This window comes from Haliaeetus albicilla, chromosome 8 (genome assembly GCF_947461875.1).
Source record: "Haliaeetus albicilla chromosome 8, bHalAlb1.1, whole genome shotgun sequence".
NCBI classification, from domain to species: domain Eukaryota; kingdom Metazoa; phylum Chordata; class Aves; order Accipitriformes; family Accipitridae; genus Haliaeetus; species Haliaeetus albicilla.
Genome location: NC_091490.1, coordinates 40,419,386 through 40,444,461, shown reverse-complemented (window position 1 = coordinate 40,444,461; position 25,076 = coordinate 40,419,386). Strand labels below are relative to the sequence as shown.

At 48.9% G+C, this 25,076-nt stretch overlaps 1 protein-coding gene across 1 annotated transcript in view; it reads left to right on the top strand.

Moving 5' to 3' along the window:
- The window catches only part of ZAP70 (zeta chain of T cell receptor associated protein kinase 70), a 29,863-nt gene extending 5,155 nt beyond the window's left edge, over positions 1-24,708 (top strand). The window contains exons 2-13 of the mRNA XM_069788353.1: positions 12,679-13,135; positions 14,487-14,647; positions 15,296-15,434; positions 16,991-17,069; positions 17,814-17,854; positions 19,066-19,114; positions 20,506-20,686; positions 21,388-21,594; positions 21,864-22,056; positions 22,679-22,819; positions 23,341-23,453; positions 23,818-24,708. Coding sequence (XP_069644454.1) covers positions 12,734-13,135; positions 14,487-14,647; positions 15,296-15,434; positions 16,991-17,069; positions 17,814-17,854; positions 19,066-19,114; positions 20,506-20,686; positions 21,388-21,594; positions 21,864-22,056; positions 22,679-22,819; positions 23,341-23,453; positions 23,818-23,941 — 1,830 coding nt within the window. The 5' untranslated portion in view covers positions 12,679-12,733 and the 3' untranslated portion in view covers positions 23,942-24,708. The remainder of the gene's footprint in view (positions 1-12,678; positions 13,136-14,486; positions 14,648-15,295; positions 15,435-16,990; positions 17,070-17,813; positions 17,855-19,065; positions 19,115-20,505; positions 20,687-21,387; positions 21,595-21,863; positions 22,057-22,678; positions 22,820-23,340; positions 23,454-23,817) is intronic.
- Positions 24,709-25,076: the final 368 nt, after the last annotated feature.

Genomic DNA, 25,076 nt, shown 5'->3' with positions numbered 1-25,076 from the left:
ACTGGACAGAAAAGCATATGAGAGAGACAAAGCTGGAAGAGATACCAGACCCATCATCTATCAGTCATTCATGCAAATCCCGAGCTCAAAGCTTGGATAAAGTCCTTCTGCATCTGAGATGCCTAACACAACCGCATTTGGCCAAAAAGAACAGGAGACTGAAGCCAGCTGAGTATTTTAAACCCTTAAAGTCTTTTTAAAAAACAACTTATTTGTACTTCTGAAAATCTTCTAAATAATCCCTTAGCAGAAGCCTATTAAGTAACAAAGTTATGATAGGTTGGGCCAGTAAAGAATAGATTATTCAGTTTTTTCCTGCCCATCTGTTATCCTGCTCCTACCTGCCTCTTCTCCATCTCAGTAGAAAACTCCCAGTGTGTGGCTCTGGAGCAGATCACACTGGAATCTAGAAAGTTGAGATCTGCAGGGCAGATGGAAAGTTAACAAGTTGGGGTTATTTTTGTTGTTGTTATCTTTTGGTTGGTTGGTTGGTTGGTTTGGGGTTTTTTGAGTGAAAATCACGACCCTTTTCCCATCAGATGTTTGTGCAGATCCTGAAGATTACTTGTGAAGACATACACATACGGTTTGCCCCTCATTTCTTATCTGAAGAGATTATAATCTTTCACGCCCAGAGCTAAGGCGGCAGAGGTAGGAGTACCCAGGATAAACATTATATGACAACTAGAGCCTTATTTTATTAAGTTAATACAGCTCTAGGGAGGAGTGTGAGACTATGCACATTTCTACAAACCAATGGAAGAAGCGTCCTCCCTAAATCCTACATCAGATGTTCAAGGTCCTGTGGCCATTGTCATGTCAAGTGATAAAAGACCGAGGGGTATCGGCAAGGGTCCTGCCAGAGTCAAACTGTGCAGAGGGATACTCAGCACAGACTCCAGTGCTGTGGCTGAGCTGGGAAAGGAGCCAGCAAATACTGCCCCGAGGAACATAATTTTGATGCAGGAAGAGACAATAGTCTAGAGAAAAGCCCTACAGCCACAGCAAAATGTGGCAATACGTGCCAGAGGCAGAGGCAAAATTTTCAGGGGTGTTCAGTGGTGCCAGCATCTCTCCAAAATCACGTTACAAGGCCAGGGTTAAACAGTACGGGGCACTTCTGGGAACTCAACTGGGCCCACGCAGGGCACGACATGCCCTGCACAGCTGCCAGTGCCCTAGCTTCCCTGGGACCTGGAAGGATTTCCACTCAGTCTCTGCTGAGAGTGCTGAAGAAAAGCCTATTTGCAACTAATTGTTGCTGCTGAGACACACCCGCTATGAACCGGGCTGCAAGAGCAACAACAATTCTGCTAGCAGTGCCCAAACAACGGCCAGGTGGGAACATCCAGCCTGTCCCACCATGGCTGGATGCAATCCAGTAGCCCAGAGGGCTCTGCAGCACAAAACCCCGTTCCTCAGACCACACTGTTCTCCTTGGAGAATTTGTTTTGATGGGTTATTGGCATCCCGCACATCCAGCTGACAAGGGAAGGTTGCAGGAGGGTGAAGCAGAAGCTAAGTGACCAGAAGGTTTTCTGTAAGACAGCATTAACCCTCTGCTGCTCATTTTAGTGTCTTGCATCCAAGAGGGAAAAGAGGATGGGTGCTTGCAACAGGATGTTCAGCTGCAAGGTTAGTTCAAAGTTAGTTTTGCTTGGTGGAAAAGTTAAGGGAGGTGGTGCATTTTGCCAGTGTAAGAGCAGACTGAGCACTGGTAGACATTGATTAATTGAACCTCCTGTTGACAGTATAGAAAGGACAAAAGCTAAGAACTTACCAGACCATGGAGAATGAGCTATTTTTTCACCTTAGTCATCACGTAGCTGATCACTGAGCCACATTATAAAAATGTGCCAGAGAATATTTACTGCTGTGCATGTAACCCTAGTCTGCGAGCAAGTAGAGGACTTCATTCTCATTTCAGACACTGCTGTTCAACAAAAGACCACAAAAAATGTCAACAACGGAAGCAAAACGCTTCTGCATTCAGTGTTTTTTAGTTTTCCACAGAACATTGGCTGAACTGGAAATTACATTGGCCAGAGAAAGAAATTGAAAGTATTATTTTCCCTAATGGAACTCAGAATTGCAGAACTTAAGATATGGGAAAGTCCTATTAGCTCATCCCAGTTTCTTCCTGCCTGTTGAGGATTGTTCCCTACAGTACATTTTCTGATCCAGTGTTAAGTGACTACCAGTGGGACTCCCACCATTTCCCCCGTTCCACATCCTGATGAATCTTCTTGTTAGGAAATGTTTCTTGATAACCAGACTTACTTTCCACTGATTAATATCTTCTCCTTCATCCCCATATCATCTTATTGGCACATCTAAACCAGCTTTTCCTCTCTGAAAGATGATCATGCTTTTTAGATACTTCTACCTTGCTCTCAAATTTTCCCGTCACTCTAATGTGCATACTCCATCCCTAAGAGCTGTACTTGTTAATCAGTCCAGTCAGGCCCTTCATTGCTTTCATTGCTCTCTCCTGAACTTGCAAGGTTTCAAACACTTCTAGTATCAAATACTTCTAGTATCAAATCACCTACTGAAATAAGCGATCTCAATAGCACCAAGGTGCTGGGATCATGTTTGCCACTGGTACTGAACCATACAGGTGGTATTAATTTTATTTTTTTTATTTTTTAAACTGCAAGAACTGTTTTGGTCTGTTCCATGTAAACAAAACTCATCTTCATATGTCTGAGATGTAATGAGTGCACCCAGTGCTCTGCCAGCCTCTTCCCCACCTGGCAGCAGCTTTCACCCACTCTACTTACAGTAATAGTCTGTTCATAAAAGCAGTGCTATGGCTGCAGTGCTGGTGGCAAACATCAGATGCCCAACACATTCATTTTGTCGTGTTTGGATCTGCTGCTAGCCCCCTTTGCCTGGGCTTTCAAAGTGAGATTGAGAAACCCTGTGACTCAAGACCATTAGAGCCCATGGCACTTCTGCAAGCGCAGAGAAGTTGCTTTGGTGTCTCAGCCAACTTCTGAGTTGGATATTTATACTCTGCCTGCCTAAATCCCCTCTAGCAGTGCTAGAAAAGGTTGTCTCCCTGTTTCAGGCACTCCTGTGCCATCACTGCAGAGCACAAAAGCTGCTGTGTCCCATATTGGGGGTAGCTGCACTGGGAGGTGAGGATGAACCATCTCTAACATCTGCTTCAGAGATGTTTGGAGAGCCACTGCAGCAATGCTGGCTCTGTAGGGGTGAGCCGTAACATACACCCGACATGCCCCCAAGCAGAACCCCCTATCCAGTGGCTGTGTACAGTTTTGGGGCGGCTCAGGGCACATGGAAGCCTTTGTCTGGGCCAAAGCCCAGGTGATCAACACATGGCACCGACACAGCACAAGTATGACCTAGCTCAGTACTGGCTTGAATGACAACGGCCTGCTTCCCTGTCCCCATCCTCCTCCTCTCCAAGAGGGACTTGCGGAGCTCCAGGGGTGGCTTCAGAGAAGGACTATAAACAAGAATACACTTATGAAGTGCCACATCTGCATAACGATATTGTCCAGAGTGAGAATACCTTAAAAATACATCTTGTATAGTAGACAGAGGAGAAGCCAGGCAGTTTTGGACAGACCAATCAATGTCTGACAGTATCTACCATATGAAACAGCCCAATGACCAAAGCAGAGGAGAGTCTATGCTCAGTGGGGAGATTTTACTGACAGAGACACAGTAACTGTTTCCTCTCCAGATTAAATTAAGGCAGAATGATAAAAGGACTGAAACCCGACCAGCAGGTCGGCACTAGCCTACACCTGAGATGCAATGTATTTTAACCGAATCGGGTTTTAACTCATATGAAGCATTTAAGAGGAACTCTTAACTGAAGGTTGGCCAGCAGGTGGGTGAGCCCCCCAATGTTACCTCCAGACAGCTTGCCTCCCCACCAGTAGACCTGATAACCCAGCACCCTACCAAGTACAGTACAAAAAAGTCAGCGCCCCATCAGGAAGGCATCATAGCCCAGTGGCTGCAGAGCCCCGTACACCAGGAGCCAAGGAACGAGATTTTGGAGCTCTACACCTGACTTGATTGCAACTGTGCACACAACAGTCCTCCTGTCCTCAATTTGCCTCTCCTCCTCCCCTGTATTTTCTTCTTCCTGGGCTTTTGAGGACAAAAAGACTGAGCACTCCTGTGCCATGCAGACAGTGGCTGTTATCTTCCAGGGAGTCTCTAGGCAATGCAAAAAATAAATGCTGCTAAATTTTAAGCTCAGCTGTTACATTTATTTTTAAATGGCAAAGGCAAAGCATAAATGCTGATGTTTATGTAACAAAAACACCCTCATTTTGTGGTTGGAAACAGAGTTGTCAGCCACTTCACCACATGGAGCAGGGAGGGTGGCAGAGGTGAGGCAGCCACATTATTCAGAGCAGCATTGCACCTGCTCAGCAGGTTTCGGTCCTTCCAGAGAAGGTACCCACTGAGCACCATCAGAAGGACCCAAGGCAGTGCAGGACACAATAAAGTGATTTCCAGTAAGATGCATCACAGCCAGTGCTCTCACACCAATGCTCCTCAAAGCCCTTGGTGTCACCTTTACCGCACCCTGCTGAGGGCTGTGTTGGCCGTAGTAGTGCCAAGGAGTGGACTCAAGCCACAGGCTCACCACCAATCTCTCACATAAATACCTCATTTAATATTCCTGCAGCTTGCCACTCCCCAAATGCTCTGTACTGGCAGGAGTCAATCTCTAGGCCCATGATGTTGTGTCATTATTTAAGCAAAAGCCCTTCACAAGGTAATGCAGGGAGGCCAGGTAGAAGCAAGCAAAAAAACAGAGCCTTTCTCCTCCAACTTATGCATAAGTCACTGCAGTTTTCTGTCCTTGGCTCCATGAAATCATCTGCTAGACCCAAAACACAGAGGATCCTGCTGGAGTACTGACTCTTCTCCCTGGTTAGTTGTCAACACCAGCTCCACCTTGGTGGCAGGGACAAGCTCTGTGCTCATTCATCCCCAGGACAAACAACTTGACATCATTTTTTTTAGACACAATGACCCATAGCTGAGTTATCAGACCACAAGAGCACTAGGGAATACCAGGCAGGAAGCTGCATGTACTGTGTTTAACTACGTATGGTAGACCCTAATTAAAAGCTGTTCAGGATCAATGGGTCTGGAGCCAGGAGTGTTTTCAGTGGTTCTACAAAGGATCAGCAGGGTGTTTTCACAGCCTTCCAAATGAAATCCACATGCAACAGATGAGCACAAGCTGCCTTAGGACAACCCAGTGACTTTGCTTTGCCCCATCACACAGCAGTATCACCCTGCTCAGGGACCCCAGCCCCCACCTATTCCAAGCTGCCCAGAGAGGGAAGCTGCTTGCCAGGGACATTCAGCTTGTGACAAGATACTACTACAAAGGAGTAGCAGGGCAGCTCCAAGGGTAGCTGTGTGTGGCACCCAAACTCAGGTTTCTGTTCCTGCACTAACCCAGCCACTGAAGCCTATGGCAAAGCTCTCCTCTCCTCTGTGCAGGACAGAGGGGTCAGGGTACTTGTGCCTGTCTGCATCACCAGATGTTCCTGAAATATTAATGTCAGCTTGAGTTTAAACAAAGAACCACATTCAGTTAAATTTTGTGTGCCCCTCATTGCAGCATTTAAGGAAAAATATGGTTCTTTACATTCTGATTTATCAGGGTCTGCCAGGCTTCTACCTAGGATAAACACTTGCTCAGGGATCGTTTCATGAAAGATAAGCACTAGATGAAGAACCAATACCCTTTTCTTTATGGAAAGAGTCAAGTATTTAACCAAAACTCCTATAGTTGGTGGCAGAACTCAAGGTAGCTCAGTGGCCAGTGACCACCCAGTGCAAAGCAGACTAGGAGCAGCCATTTGCATTGCTCTGTGCTGTACTCCTTGGGTGCTGAGCAGCACACAGACACCCACGTGCTTAGTTGTGTCTTTCCACCCACACTCCCCAAACAGAGTACAACCAGGCAACAAGGTTTTAGTAAGAGGCACGTGAACTCTGCTAGAAGGAGCATGTGATACACCATGGGCATGACCACATGTAAATAAGAAACATGTTCATGCATACAACAATTATCCATAAGTAGTAACGCACCATCTGCATGTTCAGAGACCCATTGGTACTTCCTACTGCAATATTCTCACTGTACTTTGGCTCAGGGGACTGCACTCTGCCTGTTTGACTTCCTTGCTATGGCACTGCAGAAATATCTGCCCCAGTCTCCTGCGGGGAGGCACCAAGGCCTGCCTCATACTACCCATGAAGCAGCTGCATTGCAGGCTCACAAGCATCAGTGAAAAACCCAGAGGAAGCAGGGTAACACCAGCAAACTGCTTTCTGGGAACAAGGCAATCCCAGCCGTTAAAACAACAGCTTGAACAAAAACAGGCAGATAGCTATACCCACCAGGCCCCATGCAGGTGGCCTTCTCCCTCCCCAGCCCCCTCCCTGTCTCCTTCTCTCAAAGCTAGAGGAGCAAATTGCTTCCGCTCATTAGCATTTGACAAATAACCACAGAAGGAAAACAAGTCCCCAGCAGGATATGAATGAGCTCAGGCCTTTATTGCCATCTGACTGCACCAAACAAGCATGTCATCAATTTTCCACGCTCTGTTGCACTGTTTCTCCCTTTTGGAGAAGGATGAGCACCCTTGCCGGCTCGGGCAGGTTCAGAGTGTCCAAGTTGAAACAGAGCAGCAAGCAGGAATGATCTGAGAGCTGCAAGATGGGAGCAGAGGTGACCCATGGCAACTTCTGAGCCTCTGGGCACAGATACGAGTGTCAGGCTGGCTCTGCAGAAAGGCCTGTGAGCAGCATGCTCATGCATTGACCCCTCAAACACTAACTGCAAGAGCACTGGCTCGTGGGAATAAATGTTTTAACAGAGCTGAGGGGACCCAAGGCAGTCCACCTAACTTGGATCCTGGGTGGAAGGAGGCACAGAAAACCAGTCACCCATGAGCCCTGCCACTGGGTCAGCACTGGCTGCTTCTAGCATACATGTACCACGAGACCAAGGCCACAAGCATTTGAGCAGAACCATCCCCTCTATTCATTTTTGATCTCCAGTAATACTGTGACGGGGTCACACTAGGTCTCTGGCCAAGGATTTAGAAGGGGGAAGAGAGATACTGATCTCCACGGTATCAGCTTTTCTCAAAGCCTGTGACTGGTACAGTCCTGTCACTGTTAGGAGCCTTCACACCAAGTACATCACAGAAGCACCAAGTCCCTCCGTGGGCCTTGCAAGTGTTGCTGTAGAATTTAACATTTTTCCTTCCAAAAAGGAGTGTGGACTGTCTCTGGGGCCAAATGGCTCCCATGTTCTACTTCAAAGGGGCAGGAGGTATATGAAACATTTCTGCACCTGGCCTGGGATCCACAGGCAGTGGAGGGGCACTTTGGACTTACCTGCTTGCTTCGAGGACAGCAAGAGCAGACAAGGTCCTTAGTGGAAATCAGGCAGGTTTTTCTGTGTAGTTTCTGTAAACACAACCATTTCAGGCAGGACTGAGTCAGTAATACTCACTGAGACATAGAAAAGATTATTATCTTCACATGCAAGCAGAAGGCACCCTGTTTATGGGTACAAACATAAATGGGCTCACACTTTCATAAACTCCCACTCACACATAGTTCAAGTGTTAATAAATGGTTGAGCAGCTGAGGTTTTAATGAGTAGTCAGCAGGGAGGTTAGGAAAGCAGTTATAGCCAGGAACGTCAGTGCTCATGAGGAAATCTTGGGAAGAGCTGCCATGGAGTGCATAAATAAAAATTAAACATTAGTCAAGAACAATTAGAAGAATGTAGTCAGGCCTATCCAAAGTTAAGTTTTTCAGGTTTTTCTTTGAACTAAGAAGCATTTCAAGTTGAATCGAAGTTATTTCAAGTCTTTTGTTATTTAAGATTTAATGAATCCTGAGCTCCAGGAATCAGCTCTTCAGTTCACCCTCTTGCATGGTACCCACTACTCCCGAGAAGAATGACTTGGAAAGGGAACTTGTACACTGCAGACACTTTTCAGCTCTTCACATCTTCAACCAGGCTCTCCACTGTAAATCTAGTTCTCAGATCAAATCAGAAACAACAGAAGGGAATCCAGCAGAAAGGATGGGGAACTGCTGCTCCTCTGCAGCCCCGAGGAAGCCAGAACATCCCTGTACATGCCCATCAACTCTGCAGGTACAGAGGGAAGCAGCTGCTGCTTGAGACTCACTCTGCTTTCTGCCATCCCTCTGTTCACCTCATACTCTGCTCCCACCTCTAAACCCTGCCTACACCTTTGCTGTGCCACAGCCTCTGCTTGTCAGGCTCAGCCCAACTCCTAACGCCAGCTGCCCCTCCATGGGGACCAGCAGAGCTCCTGCAGCACTCCTGGAGAGCTCAGTAAACAGGAGGGTTGAGATAATCTTGGGTACAAACCTTTACTCAGTGCTCCCCTAAAGCACTGAAAAGGGGCTGCAAACAGCACTGTAAGAAAGCACATTTATTCTTGCATTAACTGCAGGTGGGTGTAGGCAAGGCACCATGAGAAGCATCTTTCTTTCCCATGAGGTGGTCAAAGAGGCGAATTCACATGAGGAGGCGATGAGGCAGCACAGGCCAGTTCGGAGCTCGGGTCAGAACTCATGCCCCACACCCACCCAGCTGCCTTCACCCATGCAGTGCTCCTGCCTGCAGGGCAAGCAAGCCCTTAAGGCTGGGCTGTTCCCCCTGCCCGTCAGCAATCCACCCAGCCGCCTGTGCCACAGTTCAGACCCTCCCACCCCCAACAACCCCAGCCCTGGGGGGGGGGGGCAAGAGAAGAGACCCGTAGAGGAGCTCAGAGACCCCAGCCCCCATCAGACAGGCTGACCTCACCTTTCAGCCATACCACATTTACCATGGCAGATCTTACTTTTAGCTACCTCTCCCCCTTCCCCAATTAAACGCCTTTTAGAGAATTGTTAAAAACACCCCTCCCCACATCGCCAACACAAACGCCAGCAGTAGCTCCCACCACCACCTCCAAAGCACACACCCACCCCCCGACACCCTTTATACCCATCCAGACTGGTTCCCCATCACATAGTTCCCATCCTCCAGCCCTCTCTGGTCTCCCCCAGATATGTCCCTCCTCTACCCAAGGCTGACCCAGCCACCCAGGGTTGTGTTAGAAGGGATTATTGCTGCCAGGACAATGATACGGCAAATACGGTCCTAACAGGATGCTAAAGTTTGCCAGTGCCTCCTCTGATTTCATCAGAGCACCCCGCTGCTCTCAGGGATTGGCTCCGGATTCACACAAAGTGGTTCTGCTGTTCTGAGAAATTATAAAATCAAACCAGTTCCTGACAGTTCTTGTCTGATCTAAGTAAAGGCAAGTGGCCAGCTATATATAGATCTGATTGACTGACATCTCAATAGCTTCCTGCTTGGCTTTCCTGTGTGTCTTGATGCACAGATCCGACTACTTTTTACGTGGGTGTTGCTTTTTCAGTGCATCTTCACATCGTAACGCCAACTGGCAAACGTGGCCATTATCACAGGAGCCCTGATTTTATGGCTGTTCTCCCTGAGTGCTGTTTCTAACCTGGGAAGTATGCCTGAAGCCAACAGGAACATCCAGCACCTGGACTGCTGCAGCCCAAGGGACAGAGATTAAGCAGGTGCTGGAAAAATCAGGCCCTATTACTTGGAATGAATAGTGGTGGAGAGTCTATTGCACAGCTTCTTCCAGGCACTAGTTTGTTATGTTCACAAAAGCAGTCCCTGAAATCGGTTCTCATTTTTGTCTGCATTTTACAACATGGGAAAACAAAGTTGTATGAGGTTTGTGCAGGTCTGTTGAGGTTGTATCAGGGTTGCTCAGGTCCACCCAGAGGCAGTGCTAAGGAACAGACCTGTACTTTGGAAGAGGAGCTTAGCTATGCCCAGAAGACCCTGGGCTGGTGTATGGGCAATAGAAAGAGCCAGGGTGGTAGGACAAACTTTTTAAAAGCAAGAGCTTTAGAGGGGCTATAAATCATCCTGTTCAAATCTGCTCTCAGACTTCAGGGGTTGGCTTTCCCTCATGGCTGGAGACTTAGAAGTTTTTTCTAATAAGGGTGATTTTCTAATAGGGTTCATTTGTGGCAGCAAGGCTTGTATGAAATGGGTGGCATAGCCTGAACCAACCTCTGATCCCTGGGTTCACTCTCATATCTCTGTGAGGCTTTCTTGATTCACAGCCCTGTGCTTGGAGAGGAAAAGCAGTCTGTTTATTACAGAGCCGCCTGTGTAGGCAGCTGGAAACTTTGTGTGAGCTTGATGGTGATCAATGGCTTCTGCCATCTCATTTTCACCTGCCTGAACAATTGTCAAACTTGTTCCATTTGCTGTGATGTTCTGGTCCTGGACTTTCCAAAAAAGGGAATCAGCATGTTTGGGTGTAGCGTCCTTGTACCTAATCACTATTTATCCCAGGTTGCTAGTGGAAATTAGCAGCACATGAAGAAGGCCATCAAAATTCCACTGCCTACTCAGCGCTTCTGCCTCCTTGACTTGTGAATGTGACTCACGAACCTGACTCTGCAGTTAAAATGAAGAGCTGCAATCCTCGCTCTCTACATCCTTCAACCCACCTTCCTGGGGCCTGCCCTCCCCTGGGACCACGCTGAGGTCAGGAAGACCTGGCAGTCATCTTGTCTCAGGAGCTGAACCTGAGGGATACGCCTGTCCAGTGTTTGGGCTGCTTTGATGCCTGGAGGCATCAAGGGATTAGGACGTTTGCTTTGGTTCCAAGCACTGATTCCAGTTAGGGTTTGAGCTACAGGGTGTTTTCATTTGCCTTCTGTATCCAGGACTGGCAGGTCTGCCAAGACCCCACTTTGCTTCATTTGATGAATTTGATGAAAGGGTCTTCACATCTCAGGCTTATTTGTGCTACGCCTGATACGGTTTATGCTAGTCCCGCACCGGAGCTGCAAACGCCACTGACGGCTTCCTGTTGTGGTTTCCTGCCTCGGCTAAAACGCCTCCTCAACGGAGCCTGCTCTCCCTTCCTGTTCACATCAGGGCCATTTCTGGGCTTAATGAAGACAACAACCAAATAGGTAGAGAAGACTCTGGTTGCCATAAATCCAGCTCCCTGTGGGTCTTTGCTGTTTTAGGCTGAACAGAGCAGGGTGCACACAGCAGAACAGTTTCTCCTGAGCAGTTTCCTCCTGACCCCTGTTCCTGCCGATACAGAGCATGTATCCAGCCAACCCTTTCCCAGCTCCAGAGGGCAGCCATGTCACTGTGCTGCTGAGTGGGCTGAAGCAGGCTGGCTGAGACGGAGCAGGGCTGACCACCAGCCCAGGCACAGCTCTAGCCACTGCCTGAGAGCAGAGGCCGCTTCTGGAATAGCACAGTGGGCCCACCCCGTCGGTCAGCGACTTATCCCATCATGTTCAGAAATGAGAGTTCTGTTGGGAAGAATCAGGGCAAATACCCAGCGCGCTAGCCAAAGACCCAGTGTTTTCTTTACTCTGAATGCGAGTGACGCATTTGTGGGAAATGCAGATGGAGACAAATACTCTGATGTTTTTGGGGTCAGCATCTGCGCAATTACAAAATCAAAGATGAGGCTCTAGCGAACAAATGAGACCCTTTGAATATGATACTGTTTCCATTAATCACCGGAAATTGGCTTCTTTTTGTGGGTGGGATTTTAGATGATTTGATACAAGGCCTATAGCTCTTTGGCAGAAGGGGCTCTGCAGTGACTCAGTCAACAAAGTGCCATTTCTCACTGGATACCCACTGCGAGCTGGTGCTGCAGCAGCACGGTGGTAGGTTTGTTTCTGGTTTTAGGCTGTTCTGAACAGGGGGCTCCAGTAACGCTTGCACATTGCAGCTCAACAGAGACAGTGGGATTAAACTCACTTTGCAGTGATGGCTGGCCACATCTGAGCTCACGCTTTCTCTGGAGCATGTGCACAATGTAGAAATAGGAACTGTCAAATGGGATCAGAGTATCAGCCAAATTCAGAAACCAGCCGGAGTCAGGTATCGTGGGAAAAAATCCGTAAATTTTTCAAGAGACAACTAGAGGAAGGTTTCTTCTTGTTCCTGTCAACAGATGGTTAATATCTGCCCAGAAGCACTTGGGTTTATCTTTATCTCCTTTTGCTGTGTTTAGTGCAATTGTGTATCTAAATGTTTCTTAGACATTTAATATCCATCTTGCGTTTTAATCTCATTGCATTTAAGATTTTGGCCTTATAGACCCTCATGGCAAAACTAATTTATTCAGAGAGGCAAAAGAATTTCCTTTTATTGTGAACAGGGCTGGAGAGAAAATGGTAGGAAATCAAAGCTAAAAACTTCGGGATGTGTGTAAGAAGCACATTTTTAATAGTGAAGGTAATTAACTGTTGGAACTATTCACTGTAGGATTTGGTGCATTCTCTATTGCTTGAAATCTTTAAATGAAGGTCAGGTGGATTTTTACTTACGCTTTCTAGCTCCACTCAGGGCAGGATAGGGGAATCATTGTGGTATTCTCTGGCTGGGGATATGAAGGCACCGCTACTCTCCATGCAATGATTGAAATGACCATACAGATAGGTGAGGGCTGAAGAACCTATAGACAGATGAGTCTGAATTCCAATTGAACCTTTTTGCAAAATTATGTGTCAGTGAAGAATTTTGCTTCTCTCTTCCAGATCGAGAACCAGCAGCACGTGAGCCAACCCAAGCAGTCCCGGTAAGCGCACAGAGATGCCAGATGCTGCTGCTCACCTGCCCTTTTACTACGGCAGCATTGCCAGGTCAGAAGCAGAGGAGTACCTCAAGCTGGCGGGGATGTCGGATGGCCTGTTCCTGCTGCGGCAATGCCTGCGCAGTCTGGGGGGGTATGTCCTCTCCATGGTCTGCAACCTGCAGTTTTACCATTACGCCATTGAGCGCCAGATGAACGGTACCTACGCCATTGCTGGGGGCAAAGCGCACTGTGGGCCAGAGGAACTCTGTGAATTTTACTCCAAGGATGCCGATGGGCTCTGCTGCACCCTCCGCAAGCCCTGCAACCGCCCCTGTGGTGTGGACCCCCAGCCTGGTGTCTTCGACAGCATGAGGGACAATATGGTGCGCGAATATGTCCGGCAGACATGGAAACTAGAGGTAATGGCCATTGCCAAAGGTGGTGGGGGACTGTGCAAGGAGTGCTCCCCAGGGGCTTACTGCAGCTTGCTGCCCTGACCTCCTCTGTCGCTGTCATCTCCCTCTTACAGCATGGTAAAGCAAGGTCCTTCTCTTCCCAGGCTGCTGGCACTAAGAGCAGTCTTAAATCTCTCTTTTCCGGTTTCTTCTTCAGAAACAGATCTAAACACCTTCCCAAGCCTTCACACTCTTCCTCTGAACAGCTGATGTTGCGCCTGCTCTGCAGGGCATTAGAGGTCATTGCCCACTTTGCAAGCATTTCTCATGTGCCATTTGCTCCTCTGCAGCACATGGGACGCTTGCTGAAGTTAGACCAATGCTCACTGCGTGAGGTGCCTGTGCCTCCATAACAATGTGCTGAAGATGTAATGAAACCAGACTTAAATTCTTGCTCTGGTTTTCCTCGCTGTTTGAAGTCAGCAGAGGTTTTGCCTGTTCAGGAGAATATGCCTATACCAGACTGAGGTACTGGGTACTGGATCAGGTCTGTTATTTAAATTTTAAAATAGCTACAGACATGTTACTGCATTTTATTGCAGACTGGAATATATATAATATATGTGTAAGGCAAAACTCTGTAAATGGTCACGCTGGCAGCCACGTAATTAATTTCCTTCTACCTGCTGTCATCTTGACAGTGGCTACTCAGACACTTACAAGTCCTTGCAGAAAGATGGCTCAGGCATTCTCCTTATGGGGCCTTTCTACAAAAGATCTCTAAATTTGGCCTATTTTAGACCAAAGGTGCTTGACAGAATGAGGTATTCTATAGGGTTTCTCCATGAAGCTGATCTGTGTACACTGGTAGATAACACAAAGGACATTGCCACCTACTGGCAAACGAAAAACTACAGTTGTTTATAAGAAGTGTGGGGCCAGTAAAATTAATTTAGGGTCTCCTAATTCCTAACCCTGATTTCCAGACTGCACTGCTCTTTACAGGTTGTAGTGTCTGGGGACAGTGAGCACCCAGGAAGGCAGAAGCACCGGAAAGAGGTCCTGGTCTCCTAGGAATGCAAGGCTGAAAGACACCCCATACGAGTATGATGAGTTCTCTCTTCCCTCACCAGCAACGGACTTCAGCTGGATTCGAGGGATGGGACCAATTTAGATAAGCAAGGAATTCTGCTCTGCAGCAGAACAGAATTCAACTCACTATTCCTATAGGCATGATTAAGGCCACAGGCACTTCAATTACAAGACCTTCCAAGTTTCCTGTGCCATCTGCCCAAAAGGGTGCAAAATAAACTGTGCTGAACCATGCAACAATGCAGCAGAGTGGCATGAGGTCTCATTTCTCACTCTTTTCCAGGGGGATGCACTCGAACAAGCCATCATAAGCCAGGCTCCACAGGTGGAGAAGCTCATCGCCACCACAGCCCATGAGAGGATGCCCTGGTACCATGGCAGCATCGCCCGGGATGAAGCTGAACGGAGGCTCTACTCAGGGGCACAACCTGATGGGAAATTCCTGTGCGTATGCAAAACCCTGGCACATGCTGCATTCCCTGTACTTTTTACCATTTCCCCACCTCCACTACCCTGTAGCTATTTGTTTCCATGAAGTGCCTGAGAGGAGGTTTAGCTGAATGTGGTCAGACTGTGGTTACAGATCTTTCAAAGACAGCTTCTGACACCCCGGACCTGTTATTGTCCAGTGTCTGGCCTCCATGAAGAGCCAGTCCTGAGCTTTATTTGTTTCTCATGTTTAGATATCTCTATGAAGTATGCTTGTTAATGCACCAGATGGTATGAGATAAAGGGTTCAGTGGGTGAAGACATTTAACACTGACACATAGACAATGTATGGCTGATAAAATACAGGAGAAAGCATTTGCTCTGCATCTCTGCTGAGGTGAGACAGCCCTTAATTTAATTATCTCCTGAATGAGTTAGGGAAAGAAAGAATTAGCTGGAGAGGGTAGAGAAGAGGGGCAAGAGACTGAACGTGAAGGGTCCCTCTTCAGCCTCTGCAGAGAGGTGTCGGGAAGGTGGCAATTCCAAAAGTGGGATGCAGGCACACCTTTCCAAGTGCCCACCCAGTGACCTACCACCGCTGCAGCCACAATAATTTGTAGTGCAAAACCTGGAGTTGTTTTTAATAGTTCTGCTTCCTACCAGGCTGAGAGAAAGGAAGGAAAACAGTGCCTACGCCCTCTCCCTTGTCTATGGCAAAACAGTGTATCACTATCGGATAGATCAGGACAAGTCCGGCAAGTACTCCATCCCCGAGGGGACCAAGTTCGACACGCTCTGGCAGGTACTGTACTGTGGGATGCTGACCACTGGTGTCCTAATAAAGCAAAGGCACTTTTCCCTTGTTATAGCTGCCCATACCTTGAGGGGCAGGAAAGGCCATGTGGAGCTTTAAAGGCTTTAAGACCGTACATGGGTGGTTGTAGCCCCTTCCAGAAAACCCTTACATTCCCTGGGTCTGGCTGTCTATGAGCTCACCTTATTGCATTCATTTCTGTGCACTCCTAGCTAAGTAGATCTAAGTCTGGGCTATCACAGCAGCTCTGAAATAGTGCTAGCTTTACCACTGCCTTCATGCCTTATGCTGGTCTGGTGCCTCTCCAAGGAGTCCAGACAATCAGTGCTTTTCATTTCTAGCTTTAAGCCAGGGTACTTGAGATGGTTATATTAGTTACACTTGCACCCCATCAGCAAACATCACGCGTTCAGTCACAGTGCGCACCTCGGACCTCTGCCTGCAGCAAGCCCCGATAAGATTGCTCACCCCGGGCTGTCCCTCCTGTCCCCCACACTGCTTCTGGATCAGCAAAACTGTTGCGTGCAGATTGCCACTTTATGGTCCAGGCAACTGACTTCTGTGCGAAGAAGACGGCAGGCCAGAAGTCTTGAGCCAGCTGCCAAAATCTTTACATGACTGAAGATCCAAGTGCCAGGACACACATCCTATCACCCCTGAGAGTCAGGGGCTTTGGGAATTGGAGATGGCTGTAATGCCCCAGCAGTCCTCATGAGGGTGAGGCAGGGTTTTTAGGGAATGTGACATATGGTCCAGCAACTCTTGGCACTCCTGGGGAGTCGCATGCCCCCCCCCCCAGAGCCCAGCTCACACCTCGGACCTTCTCCAGGGAACGGATACCAGTGCTTCCTCCTGGGCAGGGCTGTCTGGGGATCAGTAACTCTGTTTTGCTGAATTTTCCAAATTCCCAGGACTGTTTTCACTCTGAATTTGATTGAAAACAAAGACTTTGGGGCATTTTATGGCAACAGAACCGTGCCAGGCTCCCAACTGCAGATGAAATCTGAGACAGACAGGAGGGGAAGAGAAAGCCTTGTCTCCCTTGTGGTCCAGTGGCCAGGGGCTGGTCTGGTCGTCTCCAGCCAGAGTCAAGTCCCCACTGTGCTTGAACTAGCAGTTGCTGCACTGAAAAACTGCCCGGGATCCAAAGAGCTAACCCTGGGGTTCCTCTGGGAAAGCAAAAGGTTTCTCTCAGGCTTTATCAAACACAACATGACTTAAAAACCTTTCTGGCTGGAACAACAATAACATTACACTGAAAATGCCCTAGCCAGCTCTGCTACTGGTGATTTTCCTTTTGTCTTTCTTCAGTCCTTATCTAACTTCCCTAGTTCTTCCCAGTTCTGGCAGATATCCAGGTATGCAAGCGCTTACTCTAGGAGATCCCTGAGTGCACAGATAGGAGAGGAGACAAAGAAATAGTTTAGTCCCTGTCTGACATAAATCTGAGAGAAATCATTACCATAAGCCACACAAATTGCCTGCAAAAAAAAAGAGATGATTTTCTCCTCATAATAATCTTTTTCCTCCCATTCTTTTCCCAGTTGGTGGAGTACCTAAAACTTAAACCAGATGGGCTGATTTTCTACCTGAGGGAAGCCTGCCCCAACCCCAACATGCCAGGTGAGCTGACATCTCTCAGTGTCATCCCTGGCCTCGGTTTACCACTAAGCGTGGTTTATCACTAAGTCTGAGCTGCGCTAGCCCAAGTTTCCTTTACTGTGTCCAACCTTGCTCAGACCTTGGTGGTAAGAGAATGGTGAGGTCTCTGCTCCTCTGGCAAACTGGACAACTCTCACATCATGTTGTCTGCTGAAAGTGGCCACTGTCCAGGCCTGGTCTAGGGTGGCCCAAAGACAGGAGCAGATGGGGGAATCAGTGCTCCAAATGGATTAGGGACTTCTGGTGCCAAACAGACAGCTTCTGAAAAATGACCTGCTTTTTAGGCAGCAGGAAACAACATGTCCTGCAAGTCTGGCTCCTGGTGGGTCTTTTGAGCTGAGCATTCAAAACCATGGGTCACTTTGTCCTAGTCCAAGTGTCACAAACATCACTTCAGAGCCTGCCCATGGGACCCTCGCTCTCCTGGGCAGGGAGGTCTGGGCTACAGTTCAGTCAGTCCCTGCTCTGGGACCAATGGAGACTGTAGGGTGCTCCAGTGGGCCTGCACCTGCCCTGAGGGCTGGTCTGGGAATAACACCCACATCCAGGCACGTTTCCACACTTTTTTTTGCTGAAGCTGTGGAAACGTCCTTTGGCGGGGGAGAATCAGACACAGGCATCCGCCCAGTCCTTCAAGGACTGAAGCTCTGATCCTGCTTGGGGCATAGGCAGACTTAATAACAACTTCTCTCTCCTGATTCACAGCATCTGCAGCACCGGTTCCACCAACCCACCCCTCCATGAGCGTAAGTTTTGGGGAGGGTCTGTTTTATTGGTACCTCAGTGGTTTAATGTTACTGCATTTCAAGCTTGCTGATCAAACTCCGCTCTTCTCTAAAACTCAGTAACTCAAATGGAATACATTAAGCCCAGCTGCAATGTTGTCCCCTTTCCAGCTTGGATGGGGATGAGGAATAGCTGGGCACAGCTACTGTTAGAGCTGAAAATGGTTTCCATTCATACTGTGCTCCTTGCAACATGTGGGCCTGTCCTTGGGGAGCCCTCTCCCCCCTGCCCTCCTTGCCAGGCAGGAGCAAGGAAGACGTGGTTGGATTCTGGGAACACTCAGCCTTGCTGCTGGCCACTGGCCACCAGCCAGGTCTTTGTGCTCCCTCTGCGTCCCTGGCCTTGGGGTATGTCTGCGCTCAGTCACCGCTCCGAGTGCCGAGCGGTGTTGAAATCAGCTAGTTTGGGCTATATGAGCAGCCCATCCCGGAGCCCAGCAGAGGCTAAATAAAGGCCTGAGCATTCACCCATCTTCTCAGAGAGCTTTCACAATCTGCGGTGGGCTCCCATGTCGTGGCGAATCTGCTGCAAGCAGGGCTGGTGTTCAAAGCTGTGCTGGACAAATGTGTACCATACCGCTTTGTTGCTGTCTGCTTTTGGGACAGTGGCTGTATACAGTGTCTGTACGTGCTCACAGGGGCCACTCTTCAGGCAGGCAGGTGTGCCGGCTGCAAGCTGAGCTGCTTCCAGGCTTCCCTTCGCTCCTTGTCTCAAAGCAAACTGCAGAGACTTGGCTGGGATGACCCCACTGCTGCAAGAGACTTATCACTTTGGGATGGGGAAAGTAGAGGGGGCAGAGAGCAAAATTCTGCCCTGTGTGTGTGGCCCTCACTGCTCAGGTAAACACAGAGCCCTCAGCACCTCACCCTGCACAGACCACAGGCTGGGTTACTGGAGGGTGATGCTGCATTCTGGCTCCATGGCACTGAATACCCCCAGGCTCTGATTCCTGCTGTACAGCTGCAGTGGGGGTACTTGCCAGCCTGGACTGGAAGAGAAGTCTGCTCAATACCACTCCAATCCCTTGTGCCTACCTCAGGGCCTTTTAGAGGGAATCCCCAGCTGGGGCTTTGTTGGGCTGCAGAGGCTCCCCATCCCTCTCCTCTCCCATTTCAAACTGAAGCAGTTTCCCCTGGCTCCTTTATCCACTTTATCCCTGTTTCTTTTCCAGAGACACCTTGGGCCTCTCAATGCAGATGGATACACACCAGAGCCTGTAGGTAAGCATCTTTGAAAGCCCTCTCCTCCTAACAGGAGACAGGACCTGAGGATGTCACAGGAGCCATGGGAGTTACCTGACACATCTATATCACTTTCTGGTCAAAGAGCTGTGCTACAAAGCCCCTTTCTCACAAAGGCACCCAGGAGCCTCCCAGTCGTTTCAGGGTCCTGAGACAAGAATATTGCAAAACTGTTTGCCCACACCCATATCCCAGTAAATCAAACCCTATCCCATTCCCCATCGTACCCAGTAAATCAAGCCCTGTCCTATTCCCCATCTTCTATTCTGCCTACTGCTCAGTTTATTCAGTTATATTTCAGTGGGGTGAAGTCTTGCACATGCCTGGGTCCTGCAGGGTCTGATATGTGGAGTGGGAATGCTCAGACACCTCTTCCCATCCTGGCTCCTTCAGCAGCTGTAACTAGGAGAGGCCATGGGTTGTGAAAGGAAGGGAGATGCCCAGGAGGGAGGCTTGAATGCTGGAACTTGAAGGAGAATTGGCCAAGAAACTAGAGAAAACCTTCCCAATCAGTGAGGTCAAGAGGGATGGGGAATCATAGAATTGTTTAGGTTGGAGAAGACCTTTAAGATCATTGAGTCCAACTGTCAATCCAACACCAAGATGCCCACTAAACCATGTCCTGAAGTGCCACATCTATGTGTTTTTTGACGACCTCCAGGGATGGTGACTCCACCACTTCCCTGGGCAGCCTGTTCCAATGCCTGACAACCCTTTCAGTAAAGATTTTTTTTCTAATATCCAATCTAAACCTCCCCTGGCTCAACTTGAGGCCATTTCCTCTCGTCCTGTCACTAGTTACTTGATAGAAGAGACCAGTACCCACCTCACTACAACCTTCTTTCAGGTAGTTGTAGAGAGTCTCCCCTCAGCCTCCTTTTCTCCAGACTAAACAACCCCAGTTCCCTCAGCCGCTCTTCATAAGACCTGTGCTCCAGGCCCTTCACCAGCTTTGTTGCCCTTCTCTGGACACACTCCAGCAACTCAATGTCTCTCCTGTAGTGAGGGGCCCCAGACTGGACAGAGTACTCAAGGTACAGCCTCATCAGTGCTGAGTACAGGGAAACAATCGCTTCCCTGCTCCTGCTGGCCACACTATTTCTGATACAGGCCAGGATGCTGCTGGCCTTCTTGGCCACCTGGGCACACTGCTGGCTCATATTCAGCCGGCTGCCAACCAGCACCCCCAGGTCTTTTTTTGCCTGTCAGCTTTCCAGCCACCCTTCCCCAAGCCTGTAGCGCTGCATGGGTTTGTTGTGACCCAAGTGCAGGACCCAGCACTTGGCCTTGTTGAACCTCATACAGTCATCCTTGGCCCATTGGGAAGGGTATGTTGTTTAAAGTTATAAACAACTGTATCTCTTGGGAAGGTGTAGGAAAGTCACGCCTGCTACCCATGGACACCAGTGTCTACGAGAGCCCGTACAGTGACCCTGAGGAACTGAAGGATAAAAAACTTTTCCTGAAGAGGGACCACCTGATGATCGATGAAGTGGAACTGGGGGCAGGAAACTTTGGCTGCGTCAAGAAAGGAGTCTACAAAATGAGAAAGTGAGTGCCACCCTGAAGGATGCTGAGGAAGCTGGAGGAGGGTGCTCCAGGCTGAGCTCAGAGGTGTCCCCAGCTATCCTGTTTCTAGCTACATGGACCCTAAAGTGATAATGGGGTGGAGGTATAAGAGATACTCTAGAAGGTCGGTGGTGACTTTCCATGGACTTTGAGTGATAGCTTCATTGCCCCGAGAGTGTAATTTGCACTGCACATCCCCAGGCATAAGACTGCCACTTCTGAAGGCATTTGCTGGGCTCAGAGGAGCAAGTCCATGCTCCTGAGGTCATCTTGGTCCATGTCAGGGCAAAGGAATGAGACTGAGGAGATGTACCATCCTTAGCTCTGTCGTTGGTTGTCTGAGTCCACAAAGATGGCCTTTTCCCACTTTGTGCCTGAGTTTCCCCCATGAAAAATGACAATGATGATGCAGATCTCAGTGTGTGAGGTGATGTATCTTCAGATCTACAGATGGCGAATACTGTCCTAGACTTATAAGGGTGAGGTGATCCTTTTCTCTTTGGCCTTCTATCAGGTCTGGAATACCAGTATTGTGCAGGGCTCCGCCAAAACAGGCCACTGAGATTGCCATTGAGAGATCAAACAGTATCATGTGAGAAAGTGGTTTGCATTCCTGGCTGTGATACACGAGTCCAGCTGCTGTTTAGTTCATCCCATGTGTGTTCCTCTTGTGCCCTGTGCAGGAAGCAGATTGATGTGGCCATCAAGGTGCTGAAGAGCAACAATGAGAAAACAGTGAAAGATGAAATGATGAAGGAAGCCCAGATCATGCATCAGCTAGACAACCCCTACATTGTCCGCATGATTGGGGTCTGCGAGGCAGAGTCCCTGATGCTCGTGATGGAGATGGCTTCTGGAGGGCCACTCAACAAGTTCTTGGCTTCCAAGAAGTGAGTACTGAATAAAATGTGGCTAGCTGATTTTCTGCACATCTCATCAAACTCTCTGCTGCCAGGGGATCCTAGCTTTGTAGGTGGAGGGAAGCTGATAACAGTAGAAAGAGATGTCTTTTCATGTGAGGTAACAGGAACAACTGATGCTTCTGGAGCAGAGATGTCCATGTTCATTCTCCCTTGCAACTAGGAAACTTGAAGGGGACCATGGTGCACAGAGTAATGGCAGGTCCTTTATTACTGCATTGTCCTTTCATCTTCCCCAGAGACGAGATTATAGTCAGCAATATTGTGGAGCTGATGCACCAAGTATCCATGGGGATGAAGTACTTGGAGGAAAAAAACTTTGTCCACAGAGACCTGGCAGCCAGGAATGTCCTACTGGTCAACCAGCATTATGCCAAGATCAGTGACTTTGGACTCTCCAAGGCTCTTGGCGCTGATGACAGCTACTACAAGGTAAGTGTAAGCACAGCAAAGGATCCAGATGGCTAGCAGGAGCCCTCCTGGCTGGGGGCTGAGAAGCCCAGAGGCAGGGGGTCTGGGCTCTTCTCAGGAGCCCTGCTCCACTACCACATCATGCTCTGGCTGGCCTCACTGCTGTGACATTAAAAGGGGCTTTGCGAAGGTCCAGGTGGCAAGGAGGAAATTCAGATGGATGCAGACGCAGCGAGGGGTATGCAGTGCAGTGGGATGACAGGAGAGAGGAGAAAGGAGAGAAGCCAGAGCAGAGAGCAGGGAAGAGAAGGTGATGAAGAGTGAGCCAGGGCTGATCTTCCCAGCAGTATGCACCAGTGCATGACCGCACTGAGCCCTGGGGCTGGGGTGCGGGAGGAGAGTGGCACCGCAGGACAGCGTACTGCACCCAGGGACGGCTGAGCAGGGCCAACAAGACAGCAGGGCCTGGGATGGGGTTTGAGGCTCAGGCCTTGGGGCCTTGAGCTCCCAGCCCAGGGCAAGGGGATATTTTTCAGCAGTGTCGGATTGCATTTGACACAAACATTTAGCAAAGCAGACTTCAGGTTCAGCTCATAGCAGTCTGTGTCTCAGGGTGGAAATGTTTGTCTTTGCTTTGCTACAGGCCAGGACAGCAGGAAAGTGGCCCTTGAAATGGTATGCCCCAGAGTGCATCCTCTATCACAAGTTCTCCAGCAAGAGTGATGTATGGAGCTATGGTGTAACCATGTGGGAGGCCTTCAGCTACGGGCAGAAACCGTACAAGGTGAGGCAGAGCTGGGTCCATCATGGATGGGTGCCACAGTCTAGTCTCCCACTCTGTAACAGGCTGACACACACTGAAACTACAGTTTCCTTGAGTGGGTGGTCTTCCCACTGTTGAACAGAGGGGAAAGGAGACAGGCTCACTTCCACTTTACAAAAGGCACAAATTAGATTGTTTGGATCCTGCAGCTTTGTGTTCATTTAAGGGAGAAGAAACAGAAAACAAATTCATTTGGGTTTGAATCAAAGCAGATCTTCTCTTTGATCCTTCTGCTCACTTGCAGAGCTGAAAAATCAGTTGCTCAGCCACTGCTCTGCCCATGCTTGGGATGGAGTCTGCAGGCTGGGCTGGCCACAACGTGAGACATCGCTGCTGGGTGCCGGGGTTGAAAACAGTGACTGTACAGGGTGTGTGGTGCATGGATCCAAAGCATTACCCTAGGCCCAGCTCTAATCTGTCTCTTCTAACCCTGTTGCCAGCTCCAAAAACATTAAAGCATTTCCCACTTGATCCTATCCTAGAAAATGAAAGGCCCAGAGGTCATCAGCTTCATAGAGCAAGGGAAGCGCATGGACTGTCCCACGGACTGCCCAGCAGAGATGTACGCCCTCATGCAGCAATGCTGGACCTACAGGTAAGGCTTTCACTAGCTCAACTCTTTGGTGGGTAGCAGGTCCATCAGAACAGCACACACTGTCTGGATGGTGACAACACAAAGCAAATGGTGTCTCCTGCCTTAACCTCATTCTCCAGTCCATGATGAATTATGGACCTATTTCTTTATTATCGTACCCCTCCATTTGCCTGTACCAATCCTGGAAGAAGTCAGAGCCTCTGTGCCTTTGACCCTGCCAGAAAAGTCTCAGCTGCCCTCCTAAGCCCTGGTACAACTGGGCTGCTGTTCTGCCCCAGGTTCTTCTGCACCTGGTATCTTCTCATTGCATCACTCCACTTTTGTCCTTTCTGTTGACTCTATTTGTTCCTTTCTGCCCTTGCAGATGGGAAGAGCGTCCAGGATTTACTACTGTGGAAAACATAATCCGCTCCTACTACTACAGTATTGCTACCAAGACAGAAAATGGGCCAGAGACAGAGGACAAGTCAAAAGCAGCTCTTCCTTGAGTTTCCCTCTCTCCTCCTGAACACACACCCTTCCTGCATGGGGCCTGGAAGGGCTCTTTGCGAATTTTTGCTTTAATCTCTCAAATGCCGGTTTTGTTTCTCAAGTAGTTCCAGAACTAAGAACCTGGGAGACGATGCTGTCACAGCAGACAAGGGCACTCAGCTGTGCCTCATGTCTCTGAACAGCCAGCCATGATTTACATCTCCAGCCTGACCCAGCACAGGACAGTACAGAGAATATTATAGTTCCTTCTCACCCACTTCCAAAACTATCCCAGGACCTCAGAGCTTAATGCCTACCAGACTCACTAAGGACGAACTGTGTTGGCTCCAGCAGACCTGGATTTTTTCAGATCCCTTAAAAACCCATTATTTCAGAGGAAACTGCCAAGTGTACATTTCTGTTGAGGTTTGCATGTGGTGTGACACAGGACGGGGAGCCGTCGAGTCCCCTTCCCCTTGGTTTAGGCCAGGAAGCAGCTGGTGTGCTGCTCGCTTCCAGGAGAGATGGGGAGGAGCAGTGGGGCAGAGCTGCATGGTGCCACTGCTTTGTCCTTCGTGCACCCTGCCAGCTGCATCTCTTACACCACGGGCACTGGTACCTTTTCAGCACAGAGCACAGTGTTCATCCCCCCTGCACTGCCACAGCCCTCCAAGGTGGTTATGGCTCCTGAAACAACTAAACTCCCAGGGCCCATTGCTCACCTCCTGGATCCCATCTGGCCCCTCTGTGCTAATGAAATCAGCATCTTGCTTTTCAAGCCTGAAAATTGGTCATCCTGTAAATAAACTATTCTATATTTTTTAACATACCTGTGGCTCAGACTATTGAACTATCATAAATGTTTGCAACTGCTTCAAGCTGACAAGAAAATAATTGTAATTTCCTTCCACTAGGCCAGGGTTTCCCTCCTTGATGCTCTCCATAACCCTGCAGAGTCACCAACCTTGTCACCCTTGGGCTGGCTTCACTGCAGAGCTGGCGCTTTTTTGCAGCTTTCTTGCAGCTAATGGCATATATGGCTGCTCAGCTAAGTCCACTGTGGAAACTCACCTATTGGGGCTTGTACTGGTCTACCCCCGCCCCCCGGATGCAGTGGATTACCCATGCTGGGGGGACTGTGGTCTGCACTGT